This window comes from Microtus oregoni, unplaced genomic scaffold (genome assembly GCF_018167655.1).
Source record: "Microtus oregoni isolate MIOR12 unplaced genomic scaffold, Mior012 000067F_ref0000223, whole genome shotgun sequence".
Lineage (NCBI taxonomy): Eukaryota > Metazoa > Chordata > Mammalia > Rodentia > Cricetidae > Microtus > Microtus oregoni.
The window spans coordinates 4411835-4436459 of record NW_024543974.1 but is presented as its reverse complement, the minus strand read 5'-3'; the positions used below and the strand labels follow the sequence as shown (position 1 = coordinate 4436459).

General features: G+C 37.4%; 1 protein-coding gene across 1 annotated transcript in view; it reads left to right on the top strand.

The window, feature by feature from the left end:
- LOC121440444 (AF4/FMR2 family member 2-like) overlaps positions 1 to 24625 on the top strand; it is a 532707-nt gene that overhangs the window by 424323 nt on the left and 83759 nt on the right. Inside the window, exon 8 of the mRNA XM_041641195.1 lies at positions 14222 to 14259. Within this exon, the coding sequence (XP_041497129.1) occupies positions 14222 to 14259 (38 nt within the window). The remainder of the gene's footprint in view (positions 1 to 14221; positions 14260 to 24625) is intronic.

The window sequence follows — 24625 nt, the reverse complement described above, 5'->3', positions numbered from 1 at the left end:
AAATAATACTCCATTGTTTGGATGAAGCACATTTTGCTTATATACTTATCTCTTGATGATATTTCAGTCATACCTGCCCTTTGGCTACTATTTTGTGCTGTTGTGAGTACTTAAGGGCAAATATTTTTATGGACATTTGTATTGACTCCTTTTAGCATGGAAAAAGAAACATAATCATTGGGTGATGGAGAACCTTGTTAGCCAATTATTTTTGAGAGGTGGGTTTTAGTTAAGGCTTCCTGAGACAGAGAGAAAAACGTGTGTGGCCAGGTGCTCTCTCTGTGCACCATTTCCCCTAGGACACTGCTGTGCTTGGACTTCTCATTTCCTGTTTTTTGACTTTTCCCTTTATAATAAATAAAAATATAATTGTTTTATCTTTAGCTAGACTGGTTATTTTAACAACTGAGTCTTCTTTATGTTTGTCTTATTAAGGAACCACAGACATTGTTTTTATCTGACTAATACAGGGACATATAAATGATATGGCATTATTAATTTGTCTCATTATTGGCACCATTCTATCTCCAGCAACATAAAGAAAATACACAATACATACACAGAAAGAAAGTGAAAATACAAGTGTTTTTTTCATATTCCTATTGCAGTTCACTCCTTAATAAGGACTTTGAGAGATGACATGAATTTGTCATGCTAAGACACCATTGATGAATAAGTATGGAGATAGTGTTATATTCAAACAGATATGGGTTTTAATGCTAGTGTTACCACTTTCAAACTGAATGAGTTTCAGCAAAATATCTAGTTTCTATAAAGTAACAATAACAGTAGCACCTACTCATTCATTCAATAAAGAAATGGACCACTATATATCAAAGGACTTGACACACTAAAGCTTTAGGGCATAGCAGCTGCTCATCACTTTATGATAATATTCATTGTTGTTATGGCTATGTCTGAGGATATAAAAAGTCTAGTACTTTTTTAAATACTAGGTCTATCTACGTTCCCTTTTACTGTGAATAATGGAAAGCTAAGGAGAACTACTGAATTAGGTACATAAGAATAGTCAGCATGTGGCAAACTTGAATGAGAAGAATCTGTCTTTTCTTCATATTTTTTAGCTGTGTGAAATTAGACGTATAATCATTAAGTCTGTAGTTTCTGGACTGGATAAGCCTAGTAATAAGACCTACTTCATACATACTAATTATATCACATTTGGGGAAATTGCCAAACATCCTTAAGTATCAGATTTCTCAGTTTAATTCATTGGAGTGTTGTGAGGGGAAATTAGATATGAGAAAGTATGTGGAAAACTCTAAGTATGACAAATATGTGGTTATTCTTCCTCGTAGCATGTTGGCTATAGTTCCTTCTTAGATATACAAAAGAATAGACATTACTCTTCATTTTGGCTTAGATGTTCATAGGATTTGCTAAGAACTAGGCTGAATGTTCTAAGTAGCATTTAAAGGTACCTGTCAGGTGTGGATGACCTTAACTCCCCTAGGCTCTGGCAACTGTTAAGCCAGCATCTCCAGGAATAAAGCCTAGGTCATCAATGGCACTGAATCAAGTCCTCCAGAAAATTACATATCCCTGGAAGCTTTGCTTAAAAGAACTGATATAGATGGACAGTTGAACCATACACTTCGAATTTAGTTTGTCTCTTCGTTTTTCTGAGATAGCTTCTGCTCTGCCCCAGGGAAAACAAAAAGGATTAAAGGTTCTCCTGGAATGCTTTATTGCCATTGCTTCCTTTGTGGAAACTAACCCCAAATAAGACAGAAATACCATTTTAAGTCCATATTAGACATTACAAAGTTCCAGAAGAGTCTTGTTTTTAGAAACAATGCTTTTTATTTAGTTTTTGTGTGAACATTTCTGTTGCAATACAGTGTTTAAAAGAAAGAAAATAACCAGGTGGCTATCAATGGAAGGTTTTTGATTGGGGGAGTAACATGATGTCCATCACCAGCTAAGTGAATTTTTACTTGTCATCTGGGATTTTTCACATTTCAGATATATTTCCATCTCTGGCCTTCCCCTTACAACACTTATTGAATTACCATTTTCAAGTCGGTCATTCAGGGCAAGCAATAGTGCTATGATCAGTTCACTGGGGTTCAGTCAAGGAGTAGCTGGATTCAAAAGGATGGACTCCTTAAGAATAGGGTATATCATTTTCTCTGCATAATCCTGCCTCATGTGATTGAATCTACTGCTTCCATTTTTTTTTGTCAAATTTTTTCTTCTCATGTTTCTTGGGATTAAAGGAACCCCTGAAAATGAGGATTTAAACCTGGAATCAATTTTCATTTACAGCTGAGAAGCAGTTATTGATGCTGTGCTTGCAGTTCAATAAAAGATCTAAAGATATAGACCTTGTGCTTCTCTTTCAATAGAAGTGGGCTAACCAGTCTCAACTGTTTTTTTAACAACAGAATTATGTTGACAGGATTATTAAAATTGCTGTCTTTAAAATTTTAAGCACTCTAGAATTCGTTCAGTTCCTACTTGATGTGCTGGCTTTGTGGAAGCCTAGCCAGTTTGGATGTTCACCTTCCTAGATATGGACGGAGGGGGGAGGACCTAGGACTTACCACAGGCAGGGAACCCAGACTGCTCAGTGAACTGGAGAGGGAGGGGGAGAGGAGTGGGGGGAGGGGGAGAAGGGTGGGAGGAGGGAGAGAAGGGTGGGAGGAGGGGGAGGGAAATGGGAGACTGGGAGGAGGTGGAAACTTGTTTTTTTGTTTATGTTTTTTTTCTTCTTTTCTCAATTAAAAAAAAAAAAGAATTCGTTCAGTTCCAAAGATTTCAAATGTATAGTGACCAGCCTCTAAAAGTTATCGAGAACATGTAAACACCTGCTTATTATTTCACCAAATGATAGCAGAGTATTTGACTGACATAGCTCCAAGTTTGTAGTCTGCTATCTTCTGGAGACAGGATGTTTTGTGATGCTCAGTATAGATGTCAGATAAAGACATCTATATCTTAAAAAATGTTTATATTAATGATTTTAAATTTCCAAAAAAAATGTCAATCTAAAATTTCTTTTAAAGCAACAAACTCTAATGTCTTGTTTCTGGATACATTATCTAAGTAGTTCAAATGTAACCAAATTTGTTTTGCCACATAAAGATTAGTCTGACACCCTCTGAAACATGCACCTAATTCAAAGCATGTTGGTGGAGACTGTGAATAGTTTTCAAATAGAAGCTGATGCCAAAGCTGTATCTCAAACATATTACTTATAGAAAAAATATTTTCTTAGCTCTTGCCCTCCAATTCATTATTTTAATTCATGTTTTCTCTGTATATTTAGAACTACCTCATTCTGAAAGTTTGTTCTAAAAAAAAACTTTTTGTTTTAAATAAAACGAAAACCTTTTCTTTTTTTCTTATTTGGTTTAAACCTTTTTGTTGTTCTAAAAAAGTTTGTTGCCAATCCTGAGTCTTAATTTTGGATTTCTATCTGAACCATTTGTTTTTTGTTGGTGGGCTACCTTCTGGCTAAGTTGCTATTTAATAATTTCAGATGACACAAAATTCCTATCAGTGGAAATTCTGGGCATTCTGACAGATTTTGGATTAGCTGCTTATACCTATACTGAACTTCCCAAATACATTAGCCAACTTAAACTGAAAACCTGTTTTTATGTAGAAAAATTGCTAGTGGAAACAATGCAATGAATTTTCCTCATGCTATCTGCTGCTTCTTTTAGAGTTGCTTTGCTGTTGTGAGTACATTAGTTGTGACAACAGATAATCTTCGCTGCTGTATTCATTCCTGTTTTGTGGTCACAGTTCTCCCTCATCATGCTGAACAAGTTGTTGCCTCCCTAAGGTTTCAGCACATTTCCATTTACTTTGTTATCAGCAGAAAGGCTAGGGAAGGCCTCTTTGGTAATGACATCAAAAAGACACCCACAGCAAGAGAGGTCAGCCTGTCAGAACTAGAGAAGCAGCAGATGGATTAGGTTGAAACTGGATTCAAAATAACTTTAATAGAGTCTTTTAATGTAAACAGTTTATCTGTCATTGTCTTTCATTGAAATCCCCCACAAAATGATTGAGTTGGGGCTGTTGAGGTTACAGAAGATAACTGAATAAAATCCATACATTGTCACACTCAGACCACCCAGCAATTAGAAAAAGAGAGGGCATTTTAATTTATTCATTAAAGACAAGAGAATAAATAGGATAACATATAAGGTTAATAGAATAACATTGGCCTTCATATTCCCAAGACTGTATTTTCCATTTGGCTGTATTAGCATAAACTAGATTAATAAAAAACTGCTTAAGGCTTGTATGATATGATCTTTAATATGCTTCTGGCAAGTCTGTGACTATTCAGAAACCCATGTGCTGAAATTTTTATTGTAATTATGTTTTTTCCACTTTTAGTACCAAATATTTTGGTTTGCAATCTCTCTATAATGGAATGCCTTGAGCATGCAAAGATGTACAAAAGCACAATGATTTTGCATGGAGTGTTTGTCACATGGTCAGTAGTGACCACATACTAGTTAATGTTCACGATACTTCATAAATTATCCATTTGTGGACTTTCTAATTGCAAATCCAATGTCTCTTTTGCTAAGCTTGATACTTTTTTTCTTAGTGAAGTCAAATTAGACACTTGTAATGATAAAGTGCTTGCCTTAGATCCAAACAGAAAAAGTAAGCATTTTTAAATGTTTGAATAGATAACATTCATGTATGATAAGATGATCATAGACTTTCCATCCACAAAGAGCAAACAGAACATATTTGCCAGTGTAAAGATTATGGTAGTAGAAGCAGTAGCCATATCTGAGAAGCTATAGATCATTATATGCACATCTAAATTGAAGTGTCAGTAGAAAGGGGAATGACCATATTGCTCTTGCCATTGACCCTGAGAAGAAGTGACCAAAGAGCAATGTCCCTGTCTCTGCTTTTACCATCTTCCGTGTTTTATTCAATTGTGTTACTTTTCTTAAATCCATTTATCTCCCCAATTTCTGCCTTAATGGATGGGTGAAGCCTGGAGGTTATGTCTTGCAGTCACTAGTATGCAAACTCTGGAAAATGTAGCATGTGTGCCTGAGTTTATGAGAAGTTTCCAAGCTTTGATTTTAATCAGAATTCTAGACTATAATAAGAAATATGAATATCTCTCATAAATGCTGGTAATAAAATATTTCCAAATTAAAAGTATAAAATGTTTAAATTGATATGCTGGCTTTGAAACAAAAGTAAATGAGGTTTCAAACATGCTCTTACCCTATACCCTCACCAAGTATTGACCATGTGCTAGAAAAGCCACTAGACAAGCTTTAAGCACCATGGATCAAGTTCTGAAGGAAACAAAGAGTTTATCTCATTCCTGGGCTTCCATGTTTACTTTTCCATATATAGCAATGAATAATGAGCATAAAGCATAAGGACTGTAAGTATAAAAGAGAGTTGTGCAAGTTCCAGATAGCTACAAATCTAACATTATTCATTCAGAATACTTGCCAAATGTATACAGCCATACTATCTATATCTCAAAAAAATATATTTAAAATGAGTTTTTAGACTGTTTTACTAAAAATGTATAAATATGCTCAAGATAATTATTTTGATAATGGAGGTAGACAAGTTTCATATTTAGTCTTGAGTCATGCATATGTATATTAAAATATAGGATGTTGGAGCTGAAAATGACAAAAAATATATTTCACTTCAGTTGCCTCATTTTGCCACTATGGAAACTGAGTATAATTCCCTCAGTATTCACCATCTGGATTAAAAATTGATGTGCCCTCTTCATCCTGAGCATAATATGCTGGGAAGGGACAGAAAAACTGATAACATTAGTGTGCTAATGATAAGGTTATTTGATCAACAGCAAGTTCACTGATACATGCTTTGGAAAATAAGAAACACTGAGTATCTGCTGACTATGAAAAGTATAATGCCCATTTTTTTCTTCTTATATGTGATAGGGTGAGAGTTTCTGTTATTGTATTGACTGTCTTCTATGAAAAGACCACATGCCATTGTTTGAGTATTTTTAGTGTGAGACTAAGTATGCTCAAACTGATTGGGAGAAAGAAAACTATAGTTTTTAAATCCACAAACAGCAGGAAAATAGTGACCAAGAACCACTTTCATTGGCCCTTCTAATAGGAAAATGAACATGTCTAGCTCATACTGAGATGTTCTTTCCTAGTGAATCCGTACTTTCATAGAGGAAAATTACTATCAAAAGGTTGCTTTTATGGGTGAGATATGCTTCTTCACCAATAACAGTATATATTCCACTTAGTTAAAATAAGCTAAAAACTTAAGCTCTACAAGAAATCACCAGCTGACAAATGGCCCTTAGAAAAGACTGTGTATCCTTCACAAGAAATGGTATAAGGGAGAAACCTTTAAGAAAGCATATAGTTCAGAATCCTATTGTCATCTTTGGACAGGCACTAGAAAAACTGGTTGTCACATTAATAAACATAAACATAAAAATCACTGGAAACTGCCACATGGCAGCTGTTCAGTCAGAGTCTTAGTAAGCATCAGGGTAGATGAGGTTGATATGTGATTTTCTGAGAAATGAGTTTCTAGAATCATGATATTTTTGTTTTTTAGTAGCTTGCCTCTTCAGCTATAATTAGAACTCATAGATTTGCTTATATTTAGTACTAAGCTACAGCCCATCCCAGATTTTGAAAAGGGGAATAATGTGATCAAATTGGAATCTCAAAGGATTTCTCTAGCAAAGGGAATAAAACAGGGTAAGAAAAAAGAAACATGGAACAGTAAAAAGGCAGGACCCACAGGCTAATAAGAGGTAATAATCATCAAGCTTGGAAGTAATGCCAGAAGAGTAAGGAAAATAATTCTGACACCAAGTGAAATGGAAGTACTAGTGAGAGCCCCTCCTATTTGCAATGTTAGTAAATGTCATCTTCTTAACAGAAGGAAGGGCCCACATATACATGTGCGTAGAACTAATCTCTCCTACCAGAGTCTTCCATTTCTACCTGTATGGAGCCTGTATTCCTTCAGGACACTCTGTCATGCTCAGATTTAATAGCCATGCCTCTCAAACTGCCAAGGTCTTTGATTCATTTCTGTGGTAAATGTTTATTGACTATTGGATACAAGTCATGATTCTTTAAACCAAAAACAAATTTATCCTAATCTCTCCTGTCAAAATTCTACTCCTGCCTCCTATATGTATAGTATAACTTCTGTGTACTCTTCTGGGTATCACTAAAAATAAAATGATAAGTGGCATCTTCCTAGTCCTTGGAAGTAAAACCAGAAATAGAGCTGTTGACTGAGGTGTCTGTCCCACCAGTTTCCTCAGTCGTTCAGTTCCAAAGATATTCACAGAGGTCTACATTAATTATAAACTGGTTGGCCTATTAGTTCAGGCTTCTTATTATTTCTTACAGCTTAAATTAAGCAATAATTCTTGTCTGTGTTAGCTACATGGCTTGGTAACTTTATCAGAAAGGCATTTTCATCTTGCATCTTCTGCATCTGGGTAATAACTGAAAATTGCATCTTTCCTCTTCCCAGAACTATCCTGTTCTTATCTCCCTGCCTCTACTTCCTGCCTGGATACTGACCAATCAGAATCTTATTAAAATACAAGTGACAAATCTTAACAAAGTACAAAATCATTGTCCCACAGCAAAGAACCAGGAATTTAGGTTCTATACAACTTGAGTGACATTTTTCCTTAATCTTTCCTCTTGGTTGTGTATACTTTATGCTAGCTGAAACCTCAGTCTCCAGGATACCGTCTTCTCTCATTTTACTCATCCAAGTGAAATATGTGTAAACACTTTAATTAAGAAATTTATTCTTATGCCACACACTGGTAACAAAAGCCTTTAATCTCAGCACTTGGAAGGAAGATGCAGGTGGATCTCTATGAGGTCAAGGCCAACCTTGCCTACAAAGTGAATTCCAGGACAGTCAAGGCAACACAGAGAAACCCTGTTTTGAAAAAAAAAATTCATTGTTATATTTGGACAAGTGCTCTCAGTATATATCTTTTTAGTTGATTTAGCTAGTTATGCAGGCATTGATTTGAAGCTACTTGAATACCTTGATGATGAGGCTATTTGTCAATAGAGCAGTTTTTTTATGAACTAAGGTAATCAATAAAATTTACCAGTGCATGTCATTAGGTTGTACATAGCTATGCCATGTAGCACAACTATGTGAATAGTTAAAAATAAAAGAGAAATGTGTGGCAATAAAGAATAAAAATCAATACAATAATTGATCTTCTGTCTTAGTGCTGCATTGCCTAATGTGCAGTTATTTGAAATTATCTGAATGATTGAATTTTTCCTTTTTACCAAGAAGCATAAAGATTCAGCTTAGCACACATGTGTGTAGAGTGAGAGAAAAGCATATAAGTGGGATAGTAAAAGTTATGCACAGAAATACTAATAAAATAATAGTTTAGGTTTTACTGACAGTATTATTATTTATTACAGAAAAAAGCAGTACCTGAATACATATCCTTTCAAAATGTGTCCACTGGTACAATATCTCCAGGCCATCTGAGTGCTCTCTTTGACAACCTCAACATAAAGAAAATATATAGCATTACATTTGTTTTCTATAAACCACAGATGAGTAATGTTTAACTCTGGATGTAACTATTGAAGCCTTCCTTCTGAAAAATCCCCCTACCTCAATTCTCTAGGTTTTCTCTGGTTTAGTGGACAAGAACGGTAATTCATCAGAGCCACAGAGTCAAAATTACTATAAAGAATATTGGGAAAGCAACATTACAGAGAAGATGGTTAACATATTTTCTAAGTTGCTTATATGTAGCATTTTCTTCCTCAAAATGTTATATATGCTCTAGTAGATGGAGTTCAGTAGGTAGTCACTGACTGTAATTCATTTTTTTCCTTTCTATGGTGAGAACTCTACATTATGTGCTTCTTGTGATGCAGTATGAGTCATTTTAGCTTCAGTACAATACTTGGATTCTCTTTATAAAAAGAAGAGTAAGTTTTTAGTTTTAAGAAGGCAAATTTAATGAACTAGCAGTTAGCAGTCTGTCCACATCATCCATCCTGAAGAAATCAATTGATTGCTTAGCAGGATACTTTGGATAGCACAATGGTGGTAATAAGATAGGACTCATCTCATAAACACTCCTTAGAATAATAGAAGTGACTTCATCCTGGAATATAGTTCTTTTTCAATGTTCTTGGCATAGAGCGTTAGTGAGAAAGTTTAGAGCATCCGTATAGTGTAAGTTGCAGAATGAGGGATTTCTGAAGGATGGATAACCTGAAAATGAGGGCTCAGAAAGCTGGGTATGGCAGCACACACATGTGATTGCAGCATTTGGATGGCAGAAGCAGAGAGATCACTTGTTTGATGCTAGACTGGGCTTTGTAGCAAGAGTCAAAAAACAAGAAGGATCAATCGATAATCCTAGGTTTCACACAGAGAGAGGAGGGAATAAAGGAATGAAAAGAAAGGAGAGAGAGATTTGAGTGGTATGTAGACTTACTTGTGACCCATACACCTACCTCCAGGTCCCAGAGTGTTCTACCAGTAAGCTCCAAGAATCCTAGAAGATTCATAACTATGAAATGTTAGAAGGCCTTCACCTACTTCATTATGTCTCCTCAGTTCTTCAGAGTCTTCTGTTAATAATGTTTTCTAGACAGGGCTGTTATTTTCACCTCAAAAATATTCTTGATATGGAGAAAGCAGGATAGTGGTATTTCTATCCTTATTGCAGTAACTACATATGTTTGGTACATCTACCTGACCACTACTTAGTAAATACACAAACAATCTTACCACGAAACTCAATACACTAACACCTTTATGTAAAGCACTCACAAATGATGTGCATGCATTTACTTAGCATACCAAAGTTCTGAGCATAGCCATCAATGTGGAATGCTAACAATGGCCACTGACATATAAAGGGCAGGTATGATTGTCACCATTTTCTTTTTTTTATATTTTATTTTTTATTAAAAATTTTCATCTCCTCCGTTCCTCTCATTTCCCTCTCCCTCCCCCCTCCCCTTCCCTCTCCAGTCCAAAGAGCAGTCAGGGTTCCTTTCCCTGTGGGAAGTCCAAGGTCCCCCCCCCCCTCCATCCAGGTCTAGGAAGGTGAGCATCCAAACAGACTAGGCTCCCACAAAGCCAGTACATGCAGTGGGATCAAAACCTAGTGCCATTGACCTTGGCTTCTCAGTCAGCCCTCATTGTCAGCCACATTCAGAGAGTCTGAGGTAACCCAGACCCAAAAAGATGAATATGGTAGGTGCTTACTCATAAGTGGATTCTAGCCATAAATAAAGGACATTGAGCCTATAATTAGTGGTCCTAGAGAAGCTAAATAAAACGGTGAACCCAAAGAAAAACATATAGGTATCCTCCTGGATATTGGAAGTTGACAAGATTGACAAGTAAAATTGGAAGCACGGGGGTGAGGGTGGGGTGGAAGTAAGGGGAGATGGGGAGAGAGAAGAGAGAAGGGGAAGATTGGGGAGAGCTTGGGGGAATGGAATGGTTGGGATGCAGGAAGGGTGGATATGGGAGCAGGGAAGTAGATATCTTAATTAAGGGAGCCATTTTAGGGTTGGCAAGAGACTTGACTCTAGAGGGGTTCCCAGGTGTCCAAGGAGATGTCCCCAGCTTGTTCCATAGGCAGCTGAGGAGAGGGTGCCTGAACTGGCCTTATCCTATAGCCACATTGATGAATATCTTGCATATCACCATAGAACCTTCATCTGGCGTTGGATGGAGATAGAGACAGAGACCACATTGGAGCACTGGACTGAGCTCCCAAGGTCCAAATGAGGCAGAAGGAAGGAGAACATGAGCAGGGAAGTCAGGACCACGAGGGGTACACACACCCACTGAGATGGTGGGGCTGATTTAATGGGAGCTCACCAAAGCAAGCTGGACTGGGACTGATGGAGCATGTGATTGTCTTCATTTTCAAAATGAGAAAAAATGGGACTTAGAGATTTTAGTCTCTTGCTAGTACCATACGTAGCAAAACCAAAACCACAACCCAGCTTATTAATATTACAGTACCTTGCTCTTGTACTAACAGGTAGGTCCAACCTGTGATCCACTGGCTGCAGGTAGTCCAAGGTGGCTATGAATGAAACCTAACTCATTTGTATATGGGAGAACGTCAAAAGATGAGCACTTTTGTACAGCTTGCTAACCCTCACCATGTTTTACTTGAAAATAATCCTTAAAATTTTCTTTCATTATTCTTCCTTACATGAGAATGTCCTCCTTGGTGAGATATATATCATACAACAGAAATATGATGCAAAATAGGAGAATGTATGTTTTTTAAAACATACAGACATTATAAATTAAAGCAACATAACTGTTACTGTCGACTATTCATTTTTCCAATCAATTTGAATTATCTTAATGCATATTTTTAAAATTAAATGTAGCTATGACTTAATGCTTGCTGAATTACACTGTGTCATTTCCTTTTAATTTACCTTTGGCATCATGTCTCTCATCCTTCCCCATGTATCTGGAGTGTGAGATTGTCTTCTTACATTTGCTCATTTCAAAGGAGAAAATTTTCTCCTTGTAAATTTTGTAGAATAATTCTTTTATGCCTTAAAGGCACATATAATTTGCATCCAAAAATATGCTTAAGTTTTTCTTCTACATCTCCTTAGTATTACAATCCCTCATCAATGCCTATAACAAAGTTGCATTACAGCAAATGTGGAGAATATAAATTGCGAGCCATGTCTCATCTGACATAGGTTCCCTGTCACCATTTAGTTTAGAAATTCCCCCATGAGGTCACAAAGGATGACGTGAGTATATTTGCCTATAACTGTGAGACATTTAAATGTCTGTAAGTTCATTTCTAAAGAAAAACAGAACCTCTAAGAATAGACATTTCCAATTAATAGCCAAACAATCTAGGAAAAAAATATTATTTGAATGAAGTAATATTATTACAATACTGTACACAATGGCATATATTTCAAAGAACCTGGCCTGTATCAGAATAAGGCTTCTGAACAGCAATTAAATAAATAAATAAATAAATAAATAAATGGCTATGATTGACAGCTGTGAAACAAGAAAGAAAAGACATTTTCAAAAAACTGTGTCTCTGAATCAAAGCTGAGTTTAGCATTGTCAGCTTGATTTCTGCCTTCTACATCTCCTGCCAGTGCCATGTTCACTTTATCACATCAAGCAAGAGAAACTGCTGGAACAGTGCCTACTACATGATGATAACTTACAGCTTCTAGAACAGACTTGCTTGCATTTTAATTGTAAAAAAATGAATTAATATGATTTCCACAGTGATGCATTTTCATCTGACTACCATACCTTATTCCTTACCAGACAGTTCTGAGGGGAAAACTGGAGAAAGCAGGAGGAGGGAGGTACAACAGAGAGTGAGAGGGAAATAGCAAGGACAAGAGAGGGGGGAGGTAGAGAGAAAGCACAAAGAAAGGGGATGGGGGGCGGGGGGGGAGGAAGGGAAAAGAAGGGGAAGGAAGGGGAAGAGAAGGGAAGGGAAAGGAAGGGAAGGGAAGAGAAGGCAAGGCAAGGCAAGGCAAGGCAAGGGAAGGGAAGGGAATTTACAGCAGAGGGGACTGTGCATGCCGTTGCAGACTAAATAAGTGTCAGTACCATAGGAAAGGTCAGTGATATGCATCTTTCTCCTCCTTGTCTATCTGATCTGGAAGAATCCATGGTAATCAGTGTTAACACCTTTTATCTACATGGATTGCATAGGAATGGTGTCACAAGTCCTAGATCTACAGAGAGGTGATTAGGAGAAGCCAGACACATAGTTCTTGTTTCCTCATTTTTACCTGTTGCTTCATTTTCTGTCTTCTTATTCTAGAACTTGCTAAAATTCAAATTCAGGCACAGGTGATGAGAATATTAGCAGATGTTTATCTAATGACAGATCCCAAGACTTAATAAGCAAGACAAGCTTAGATTTCCAACAGTAATATTTGAAAGTTGGGAACTGTATACGGCTATTGAATGCATGGATTTGACATAGCTGAGTTCAACATATTGAATCTCACTGATGATTAGCTACAATGTCAAGTGCGGTGGGAGAGCAGCACTGTTGGAAATGATTGCCTCAGTATTCTAATTTACAGCACTGTTCTCCTCCACTTAGACTCTGCCCACTTCAAGATTCACAAACAAGGTCCCCTAATGGATATTGTTTTAAAGTGTCTGAACAAGCCTGAAGGTGGTCAGACTGCTGTTTCATTGCTCTCCATATTAAATACTATTCTGATAGCCTGAGACAATCTAGCAGAGTGCAAGTTTGTTTCTGATTACATAATTATGCTACAGATATATGAAAAAAATCATCATTCAAGCCCTCCAGGTGCTTAAACAGTTTGATAGACTCTAGCCATTCTGCCATCAGTGCCCCCAGCTGTGTTGCTTAGCAACATTTTAATTCCAGAACAATCAAAGAAGATGAAATCCCTGTGGAGAGGAAAACGGAAATAAGAGGGCTGTTGACAGATGATCAGAGTTGTTTCTTCTAATACACTGTGAAGATCACTAGCTCTTTTCATGAATGATAAATGGACTGTACACAGATCAATGGGTTCAGCAATAAACTGGAACCAGTCTCCATGTCTAAGGTGACTCAGGCCACGTGGCCCAGAAATGTCCTCATTTTGAGATTTGGTGTGTATTTTCCTAAAGGTTCCAGGGGAGGAAATTAATCTCAGAATGTGGGCATTCCTTGTGCTTTTGTAATGTCTGTTACTCAAAGGAATTTGGGGTAACTTTTTGTCCTTTTCCTCATGGTGTAGGTGTGGTTAGGTGTTGAGAAGAATGTTAATATTAATGACCCCTGCCATGGAGCCAGCATGTTTTGCAGCCTTCTCTCAATGTTGTCATTTCAATCCAATCAGGCCCACATTGTGTAAAGTTAGATTTAATGGTAGGGAAGGGATGATCGGCTTGCTCACCCAAGAGCCACTTTCATGACTCCTGCTGAACTTTGCCAGGTGCTCTAAGAATGCTTGCCTGTGCTTGGACAAGTAAACACCTTCTCTGGGGAAGAAAATTGGTATTTATATCACTGCTTATCCATGGGAGCTGGTTTCAGTTCTTTCCTAAAGTTTCTACAAAGCATTTGCTAACTTTCTATTGCTTGATGTTTTGGTTACTAGTTGCAAAGATTATGCCTGTTAATATTGTCTAATTGCATTTTTCTCTCTATTTGCAGGCTGTTGAAAAGGCAAAACCTAAGAATAATCCTGTGAAGTAAGTTATTTTTAGTAGTTTAAGTTGTTAATTTTAATGAACTCTGTGCATCGGGGAAATTGAGGTCATAAAAGATGTGTAGTTTTCATTTATCTCTATTCATGACAATTTAAAGACAAAATAGAACACAGGGGACAAATACCCTCCAATGAACAACGACCAGCTTCTAGTTTTCCATGCGACCCTGATGAGGAAATGCCCCAAGTTTATACAGTTTACATAAATTAATATGTGCCATCATGAATAGCTGCCAAATACTATTATAATCATATTCAATGCATACTACTTCAAGCCTTTGAGTTTTTTCTTATGCTGAAAAGATTACATATTTAATTGCAAACCCTGAACTTATGACAGAGACATAAATGTCTGAACATGTGCCAAGTGATCTTCAGCCACGTGGGAGGTTTGTACTTTGCCAACAAGGCTTCAGTTACTCTGTTAATAAAAAGCTCATAAAAATACATTTAACTGAATGAGGGGTGCTAACAAAGAACAGTTACTAAGCCATTTTTGTAAGACACAAAAATCGTAAACAAGCCACACAGTGTTATTTTAAATATTGGATACATTAGGCATCCTGTCTTTTCTAGAAGGGAGATTTTTAAATGAAAAGGAATGGCTGTCTTGTCTATTGGGTTTGTCACACCTGATTGCAATGTTATGATGTATACCATTTTTATCAGCGACATGGCCAAGGAAGGACTTGCTCTATTTACTCAGTTATTATAGGTCTTGGAATATCACATGTCTAGAGAGTATGTGTTAATTTATGCCAGAAAACTTACATTATAGTTAGTACAAAATACAGAAATGGGAAATGCATTGATTTTTTATAGTTCTTGGAGAATGGATCAGCTATGTCAAGAATAAGAAAGTTGTTTCTGTAGTGTGAGAGAACTAGCTTTTCCAGAACATACAGGTGGTATTTAGCATATCATTAAATATAAACTCTGATACATTTTCTAAAGGTACTGTATACTATGCTTACATGTTTTAATGTTTTTAGTCAACAGAATCTTCTCTGTCCATAGCTCTTGCAGGGCCCTCTACAGTTGGGATGTGGGGAAGCCAGTTTAGTTGCTGAGTTTTAATCTTGTCTGGTTGAGGTTAGACTCATTTCTGAACCCTGGCTTCTTTTCCATCTGTTTACACTGACAGCTCTTCCACCGTGAGCCTGTATCTGGACAGTTCTGAGGATTAGAGGATGATGCTAATGAGGGCAGGGCTAGGGCTTAATCCCTGTGTGGTCCATTAGTGATATTCTTTCCCACAGTCAGACTACACAGTTTGGTTGCATACACATATGTGGTTCAGGTCATAAGGGGTAGGGCAAAGAATAGGAGAGTATAAATCTCGCCCTTAATGTGGCAACTTGCTCCTCACGTTCAGCTATTCGTATAGGAAATTAGTCCAAGCTTTACCATTACATGTACTGGACAGCACATTGTCTCTGTGAGGGGCTGGCTGCATTACATTTTAATCTAATAACCAGAAAGTAAGGCCAGTTCTCTGTCTGGTCATTGCCAAAAATTGTCCCTTCCTTTTAAAGATGTATTCCTCCCCCCTTTTTCTGAGATTTATTTCATTTATTAGATATGCTGTGTTCGGCTTGCATGTATATACCCCTGAATGCCAGAAGAGGGCTCCAGGTCTCACTATAGATGGTGGTAAGCCACCATGTGGTTGCTAGGAATTGACTCAGGACCTCTGGAAGAATAGCTCGTACTTTTAAACTCTGAGCCATCTCTCCAGCCCAATTTGACCCTTCTTGAAATTATACATTTTTGTGGATTTTCATTAATTCACAATGCAGAGTCTACCTAATATTTGACTCTTTAAACTGTTTAAAGGAGATAGAGAATGTGAAGAGCAGATGTTAAAACATGGAGTAGACATTTACTGAGCCATTACTGGGTGCTCAGGATTTCCTGGAACTGATATGTCAACTAGTTCTTATTACAAACAAAGCCACTCACTCTCTTTGACCATCCAACGAGTAGGTGATCCATGATAGGCCAATAACACCTAATAAGCAATGAATATTCACTTACAAATACTGTTAGTCTTTCACATTTCAAAGATCACATGAGTTTTCTGAAATTATGTTATCTTTAGATCTAGTTAAGGCTACATGAACAATTGCTGGGGTGGTAATAAATTATTGACTAGGTCCACTAACTTTGCTCAATTTCCTCTTTACATTTCTCAGCCACTCATTCAATTTAGTTTCAACACTTTCCGGGGTGTAAGCTCCTTTCATCACTATGGTAAACATTAGTAGATATTCTATATAAAAGAGGATACATATATACATGTTTAAGGAATGTAAGCACATAAAATCGCCATATATACTAAAGACCTTAACTTGACCATTAAATATTACTTCTAGGGTAAAACTCCATTGACCGTTCCTAAGATCAACAATCATGGCAAGAGATGCCTGGGTGATTTCTCTGTATAATGGAAGTACAGTGGCAACAAAACTTGATAGGTGCAGTAAAATCAGAGCTCTGTAATGTGCTAGGGAAGAGCCTTTCACTTGTATATTAAAGTGCTATAGCAATCATCCCCACGGTTGTCATCGTAACAACGACTGAGAGATGTACAGATTTCTCCTACCATATGTGTGACCTATCACATACATTTTTGAAAAAAAGAAAATCTACTTTTCTGTTATTAAGACATATGTGATAGTATATTTCTGGAAATGTGAATTGCTTTTGGCTAAACTCCATGCACTAATAATTAGACTTGAATCTAACTGAGGTTGACATTTGTTGAGGGATAAAAAGAGAGAGGAAAACATAAAATTCTCTCCTGCATTTACACTTTAGCAACATTGCAGAACATGGTTGCTGTCATTCACATATCATAGTCAGAATCAACTGGGATGATAAAATTACAGTTTTATTTGGGAACTGATATGTCTTCTAGATATGGTGGTTTCATTATTGAAAATGGCAAATGTCCAGGAAGACTTTCCTAATCATTGTTTGCATATTACTCATTAATTTCTACAATGGATATTTTTCTTTAAGACCTACAGACCTACAGAGTTCCAAGAAATGTGACAGATGCAGGGATCTAAAAGAAAATCTGACACCATGCTTACCCTTGAGGAGCAGAGCCTCCAGTAGCAGTGATAAAAATCCTATTGTAAAGAACAAAATAGAAGAGAGAGTGTGTATGTGATGGACGTCTCTGATGTGCAGGAAGTGATAAATCAAGGAAAAAGCTTTCAGGAGATCTAGTATTGTTGGAGTCAGGGGTGGAAAGGGCGAAGTAGAAACATTTGCATCAAGAGTGTAAATACTACTGGTTTAAGATACTGGCCTGAGGTGTGGCAGGGGGCACAAAGAGTTCCACTGCCTGGTGAAATGTCTACAGTGAAGGGCAGATTTGAAAACTGAAGTGAGAGAAATTAGCATGGTAGAGACAAACAACACTGAAGGGCTCTTATCTTGTGATGAACATGAACCATCAATTAGTACTTTAATCATTTAGACACTGACCTTTGGGTTCAAGTCCTAGGGATGACATTAGCTTAACATATAAAACTGAACTTGTCCTTCCTTGCTCCAAATCTCAGCAAGGTTATTCATATGGTACTTCATATTTTAATAAAAACAAAAGCTTAAAACCTTGTTTTATAAGTATACTCATTCTAGATCATTTTAATCCAGTTTGAAGCACCATGTGCATGCTAAAAACATATATATATATATATATATATATATATATATATGTGTGTGTGTGTGTGTGTGTATCAATTCTTATTAAACAGACATACACACACAGACTCACATCCTCATCCATCATTTCTAAAGTTTACATTTGAGAATTGGAAAACAAGAATGCATATAATTATACTTTTAAAGAGGTCTATTTGGTTTATGTGCACACACATGAGTATATTTCCTATTTATCATTTATACATTCTATATTTGAGAATTGAAGGACAAGAACCCATATAATTATATGTTTAAAGAGGTTTATTCTGTTGGAGATAAGTGTGGCTCTAAGTATGTTGGGCTGATACTCTCAAATGATTCCTTATGTAAGTTTTCAGAGATTCACTTTGAATGCTCTTGCATATATGCATATCACAGATATGAAGATTGGGAGTGAATTCATCAGTCTCATTCATAGTGATCAGACAATGGGTTATCAACTGGGTTCTGACAAACATTAATCTTGTGGGTTTGTCTTCTTTAGAACAAAAAGATTACAGCACTATGGAGGTTTAGCACATAGATGGGCATTACTGTGCGTATTCACATAATGTATGATCAGAGAAGTCCTGTAGACAGTTCTCTTGAGATTTGTTTTACAAAGAGTTTCCAAAATGTGTTTGGCCAAAGAACATACTTACTTGGGATAATATATCATGGGATATTGAATGGGAAAATTAAGTCTGTATTTCAAAATCCTTGTCTCTATAGGTAGTTTGAAAAACCCAGTGCTCTAATAAATCTTATCTAGTCTCTAGTGGGAATACCTGAAGTAAGCACACTATCTTCAAAGGTCCTGTGGAAAGTACAGAAAACTCTAATCATAAAACCATAAAATATCTTCTGTATTTCTTTTCCAGTCACATTCTAAATAATTTCCTGAATTACAAACATCCCCTGGCACATCCCCCATTGAGAATAAGGAACACGTAGGCATCATTCCCTCTGAATGGCATAGGCAATTACCTGCAATCTCCAACGTGCCACACCAGGGAGGCAGGCTGTGTACCCTGTCCACTCATACCTTAACAGTGAAACCCCACAGCATTGGTCTTTATAAATCTCTAGTCAATCTCCAATCAGCTCTGGTTAAAGTCAATTAATGAGAAGATAGCAAAAATTATTTCTCTAAACAGATATATAAAATAAATGGTCTTTATGCTGTATGGATAGCTACAATTGGATGAAAAGGATTTCAGAACTTTTCCTCACAGTTAGAAAAAGTTGATCAAGTTTCCAGGAACCCCTCCCTCCAATATTTGAGTAAAATTGTAAAATCTCAGAGGAGATAACTGAGAGCCAGAGAAATGATTGTTGAAAACCCCTGATAATCTGGTAAAACTTGATGGTTATCAATCTGCTTATCATTTTACCATTGCAAATCTTAAAAGTATCTTAGTTACTATTATCTTGACATCTTTAACCTTGAAAGGAAAGGGAAGAGATTAGAGATATTTTGAAAAAATAATGTAAATATGCTTATGTGTAGAGTTGGGCAGACAGTATCTGACCCCAAAAAGGTTAAGATAGCAAAGGAGACATGATAGGATAGGATAGGATAGGATAGGATAGGATAGGATAGGACAGGACAGTACAGGATAGGATATTTTAGATGTTAAGCTGTTTCATCCTGTGTTAGTCACTACTGGGCATCTGAAGCACAAAATAAAGAGTTGGTGCTTTTAACAAGAGTGGCCTTGAAGTCTTTTTTTATTTTTATTATTTAATTAAAATTTCCCAACTCCTCCCCTCCTCCCATTTCCCTCCCGCTCCCCCCATCCCCCTTCCCCTCTCTCTCCAGTCCAAAGAGCAGTCAGGGTTCCCTGCCCTGTGGGAAGTCCAAGGTCCTCCCCCCTCTGTCCTGGACTAGGAAGGTGAGCATCCAAACAGACTAGCCTCCCACAAAGTCAGTACATGCAGTAGGATCAAAACCCAGTGCCATTGTCCTTGGCTTCTCATCAGCCCTCCTTGTCATCCGGTTTGATCACCTGCTCTATCACCCAGCTGGCCTTGATGAGCTCCTGTTAGATCAGCCCCACCCTCTCACAGTCCTAACTTCCTTACTCATATTCTCTCTCCTTCTGCTCCTCATTTGGACCTTAGGAGCTCTGTCCAGTGTTCCAATGTGGGTCTCTGTCTCTAGCTTCATCCATCGCCAGATGAAGTTTCTATGGTTATATGCAAGATAATCATCAGTATGACTATAGGATAGGGCCATTTCAGGCTCCTTCTCCTCAGCTGCCCAAGGATCTAGCTGGGGACATCTCCATGGACACCTGGGAACACCTCTAGAGTCAAGTCTCTCGCCGACCCTAAAATGGTTCCCTAAGTTAAGATATATACTTCCCTACTCCCATATCCACCCTGCCTCCATCCCAACCATCCCATTCTCCCAAGCTCTCCCCATCCTCCCCTTCTCACTTTTTTCTCCCCATTTCCCCTTACCCCCACCCCATCCTCACCCCAACGTTTCTAATTTTTGCCTGGCAAACTTGTCTCCTTCCAATATCTGGAGGTTAATTTTATGTTTTTCTTTGGGATCACCTTCTTATTTAGCTTCTCTAGGATCTCATATTATAGGCTCAATACCCTTTATTTAGGTCTAGAATCCACTTATGAGTGAGTACATACCATATTCATCTTTTTGGGTCTGGGTTACCTAACTCAGTATAGTGTTTTCTATTTCCATCCATTTGCATGCAAAATTCAAGATGTCATTGTTTTTTACCACTGAGTAGTACTCTAATGTGGACATATTCCACACTTTCTTTATCCATTCTTCCGTTGAGGGACATCTAGGTTGTTTCCAGATTCTGGCTATGACAAATAATGCTGCTATGAACATAGTTGAACAAATGCTTTTCTGGTGTGATAGAGCATCTCTTGGGTATATTCCCAAGAGTGGTATTTGCTGGGTCTAGGGGTACGTTGATACCGAATTTCCTGAGAAACCGCCACACTGATTTCCAAAGTGGTTTCACAGTTTGCATTTCCACCATCAATGGATGAGTGTTCCTCTTACTCCACATCCTCTCCAGAAAAGGCTGTCATTGATGTTTTTGATTCTAGCCATTCTGACAGGTCCAGATCCTGTTCAGTAACCTTTGAGAAAACTGTCAAAAATCCAGAGTCATATAGCTGATCGGTTAAAAACTCAGGCAAGCCACATAACTTTGTTCTTTTAACAAATGTTAATTATGTAGCTATCGTATGCCTAACTCAATTTCTAGAGGGATAAGTCAGAAGAGATCATGGCCCAGACAATCCTCACCCTCTGGTAGGAAAATTCACAAATCATTCCATTGAAATGTAAACACGTTGGGTTTGTGATTGAAGTTCATGCAGCATCCTGTGGGGATACAGATGAAGGACTGAGAAAGTGCTTGGAAGCAGCTCTCTGTGTCACAGCAGGACTCCCCTGATAAACTGTGGGAGTACAAGGCATTCAAGAGAGCCAAATAAGGCTTTCAAAAAGCACTAAAGGAAGAAAGCAGGTGCTGTGCTGCAAGCAACGTCTGGTACTCAGAGGCTGCTTATGAGAGAAGCCATTTTCTACAGCTGAAGAAGAAAACACTGCAAGTTAGAGGAAAGAAAAAATAAGAGGAGTAGTTGCAAGTGCCATGGTACTGGAACCCCAAAATGTGCACCCTACTTTCGATGTTTAAGTGAAGAACAGTGAACTGTGGAGAACTAAGATCTGAAGATTAATTTATTGTACAGAGTTATAGGTTAGAGTTAAGGAGGGGTTATAAGGTACCCCTTTTAAATGGCTTCCAAAGAAATAGACATCAAGTCTGATTTTATCTGACTAATCCTCTGCAGACTTTTGGGTAAATGTCAGCTTATGTAGGAGTTTCCCAAGTATCCAGATGATCCCTTGCAGCTTCATGTAGTCTTGAATGTTTTCTAACATTTAATCTTTTGATATCTCTCCATACATTTCTTTCCATATTACTCAAATATGGTATAAGTCATGACATATAACAGTAATATTTCAGGTTTAGAAAACATTTTTTTCATAGACATAATTTTTCTTTGGATTATATTTTCATCAGAAAAATATCCATAAGCATAGTGGGGCTATTTATTCCTATGGAAATGATGAATATATCTATGATAGCTATGCATAAGGCTCCAAACAGTAAATTCATCATCCACCAACCACAAAGTGTGCATAAAGTCAAAATACTGAAGTAGTAACTTCTTATGCAATCGCTTACTCTTTGTAGGACTAAGAACTAAAGACATGACTCATTTTAGCTGGAAACTAAAATAGGAAACAAATAGTTTTTGCTTTCTTAAAATTCTGACCTAAACTAATATCAGTTATTTACAAACCCAATATTTGGAGTAAAAAAGTAAATAATTCTTTCACAGGAAAGCATTTTGTTTGAAGAATTTATAACTGTGGCATACTGCATGTCATTACAATTCAATGTTTACACATATGTTTATATAGATGGTGACTAATAAGAGAATTTTGCTGAGGATGAGAAAGGAAGAGACAACCATGACTAAAAGAAAATTTCAGGGATTTTGTGTGTGTGTGTGTGTCTCTGTGTGTTGTGTGTTTATGTGTTATGCATTCTTATGTGATGTAAGTCCACATGTGTATGAGTGAGAATATGTGTGTAGGTGTATGTGCAAATGTGTGCAGGGGCATGTGGAAGCCAGAAATTGACATTATGTATCTTCTTCAATCACTTTTTAAATTTGTGCCAGCATTTCTCACTTGATCTCAAAGCTTGCTGATTTGACTTTTCTAACAAACCAGCTTGGCATGGAACCATCTGTCCCCACCTCCTAAGCCCTGGAATTATAAGCAAGCTGCCATGCCTACCTGGGTGCCATGCTGGTGAAGGGGATTCAAACTCCAGTCCTCACATTTATGCAGAAAATAAGTCTTCTCCCCAGCCCTTTGAAACCTTTCTCTCAGTTCTCATCCTGACCAAAATTTTAAGTATTTTTGCTTCTTCTCTGTACCATGTTCTTACAAGTAGATTCTGCATACTTTGAAGAATATTTCAGAAAATTTTAGTGGGTTTCTTTGCTTATCTTTGAGCAGGTTCATAATGCATGTGACAATACAGGAAAGTACTATGAAATTTATAGCAGTCATGGAATTCATTCATACCATTTCTGTTTTTGCATGATCATGCACTACATCATGAGTTCCTGGAAACCTGTGGATAGTGCATGTAGAAACATGCATTATGCATCTCTTCTCTACTACCTTGAGATGTTTGTTACTTCCAACTTAAATTAGGTTAAAATTGAATTTACACAGTGTTGTAGAGTTCCAGTCATGCAGTTGATTAACATGTGGTACTTAAACAATGATGCTCATAATGTACTTGCTTTAGGTATATGCATATGTACTTCACACACACAATATAATCATATATAGTTTAAACTTACCTATTTTCAAGAAGGGATTTAATGTGATTAGAACAAGTTTGTAGACATTTTAAAAGGGAACAGAACTATCACTTCTAAGCACTGTAGAATGATCTGTTCATATAGTGTTTTAAATATAGCATGGTATTTGTTTTCAATTAACCCCCAAATAAGAGCTGCTTTGCGGCGACAGAGCAGAGAGTATCTGTGCCCTCCCTGCAGTGATATTGTTCTGGTACAGATCCTGCTGATGGAGCCCCATGGAAAGTACAATCAAACCGTGTCTGATAATTTTCTCCTGGTCTTTGACAATAGGTGATAGATTTAGGATGTGGCTTCAACATTTGAAAACTGTCCAAGATGGCAAATCAGAACAATGGACATTGAAATGTGTGATCAGAGTAATAATGTGGTTATTAGTTCAAAATAAGAGTGATGCTCTCCTGCTGTCTGAAAGAATACCTGAAAAGTGAATTTTCTGAGGGCATTAAGCTTGAGCAAGAGCATTGTTAAAATAGTACCTCCAACATAAATGGTGCTAGATAACTAGTTGTTTTGAAAATATCACAACCTTGCTGGGCGGTGGTGATGCACGCCTTTAATCCCAGCACTTGGGAGGCAGAGGCAGGCAGATCTCTGTGAGTTCGAGATCAGCCTGATCTACAAGAGCTAGTTCCAGGCCAGGCTCCAAAACCACAGAGAAACCCTGTCTCGAAAAACCAAAAAATAAATAAAAAAAATCACAACCTAAAGAAACTTCAGAATTTCTTGTGTTAAGGTTCCAGAGAAAGATGTATCCATAGGAATTGCATGCTAACAGGAGTAAGAAGCAGAGGCAGAAAACAACAGTGGAGCAAGGCATGTACTCTTAAAGCCTGTCAACAGTGACATGCTTCCTCCAACAAGGCTCCTGTCCTAAAAGTTTCAAAAGCTCCCCAAACAGCACCACCTACTAGGGACTCAGAATTCAAGTATGTGTCTATGGGAGATATCCTTAATTTAAGCTGTTATACTCTCCTTCCACAAAACTTCAAGTGCCGTACAAGTAAGTACTTTTCATTACTTCTGTAAGCATTTTTAAGTGATTCTTTTGCTCTGTCCCCACTTTCTCACTGTGGAGGATGGAGGTTCCACATGGGCAATTTCAGTTTTGTTTGATATCATTAGGCATTTCCAAGAAAGCCAAGGCAAATTTTTATCACACAGGATAAGAAAACAAAAGCGAAATCATGAAG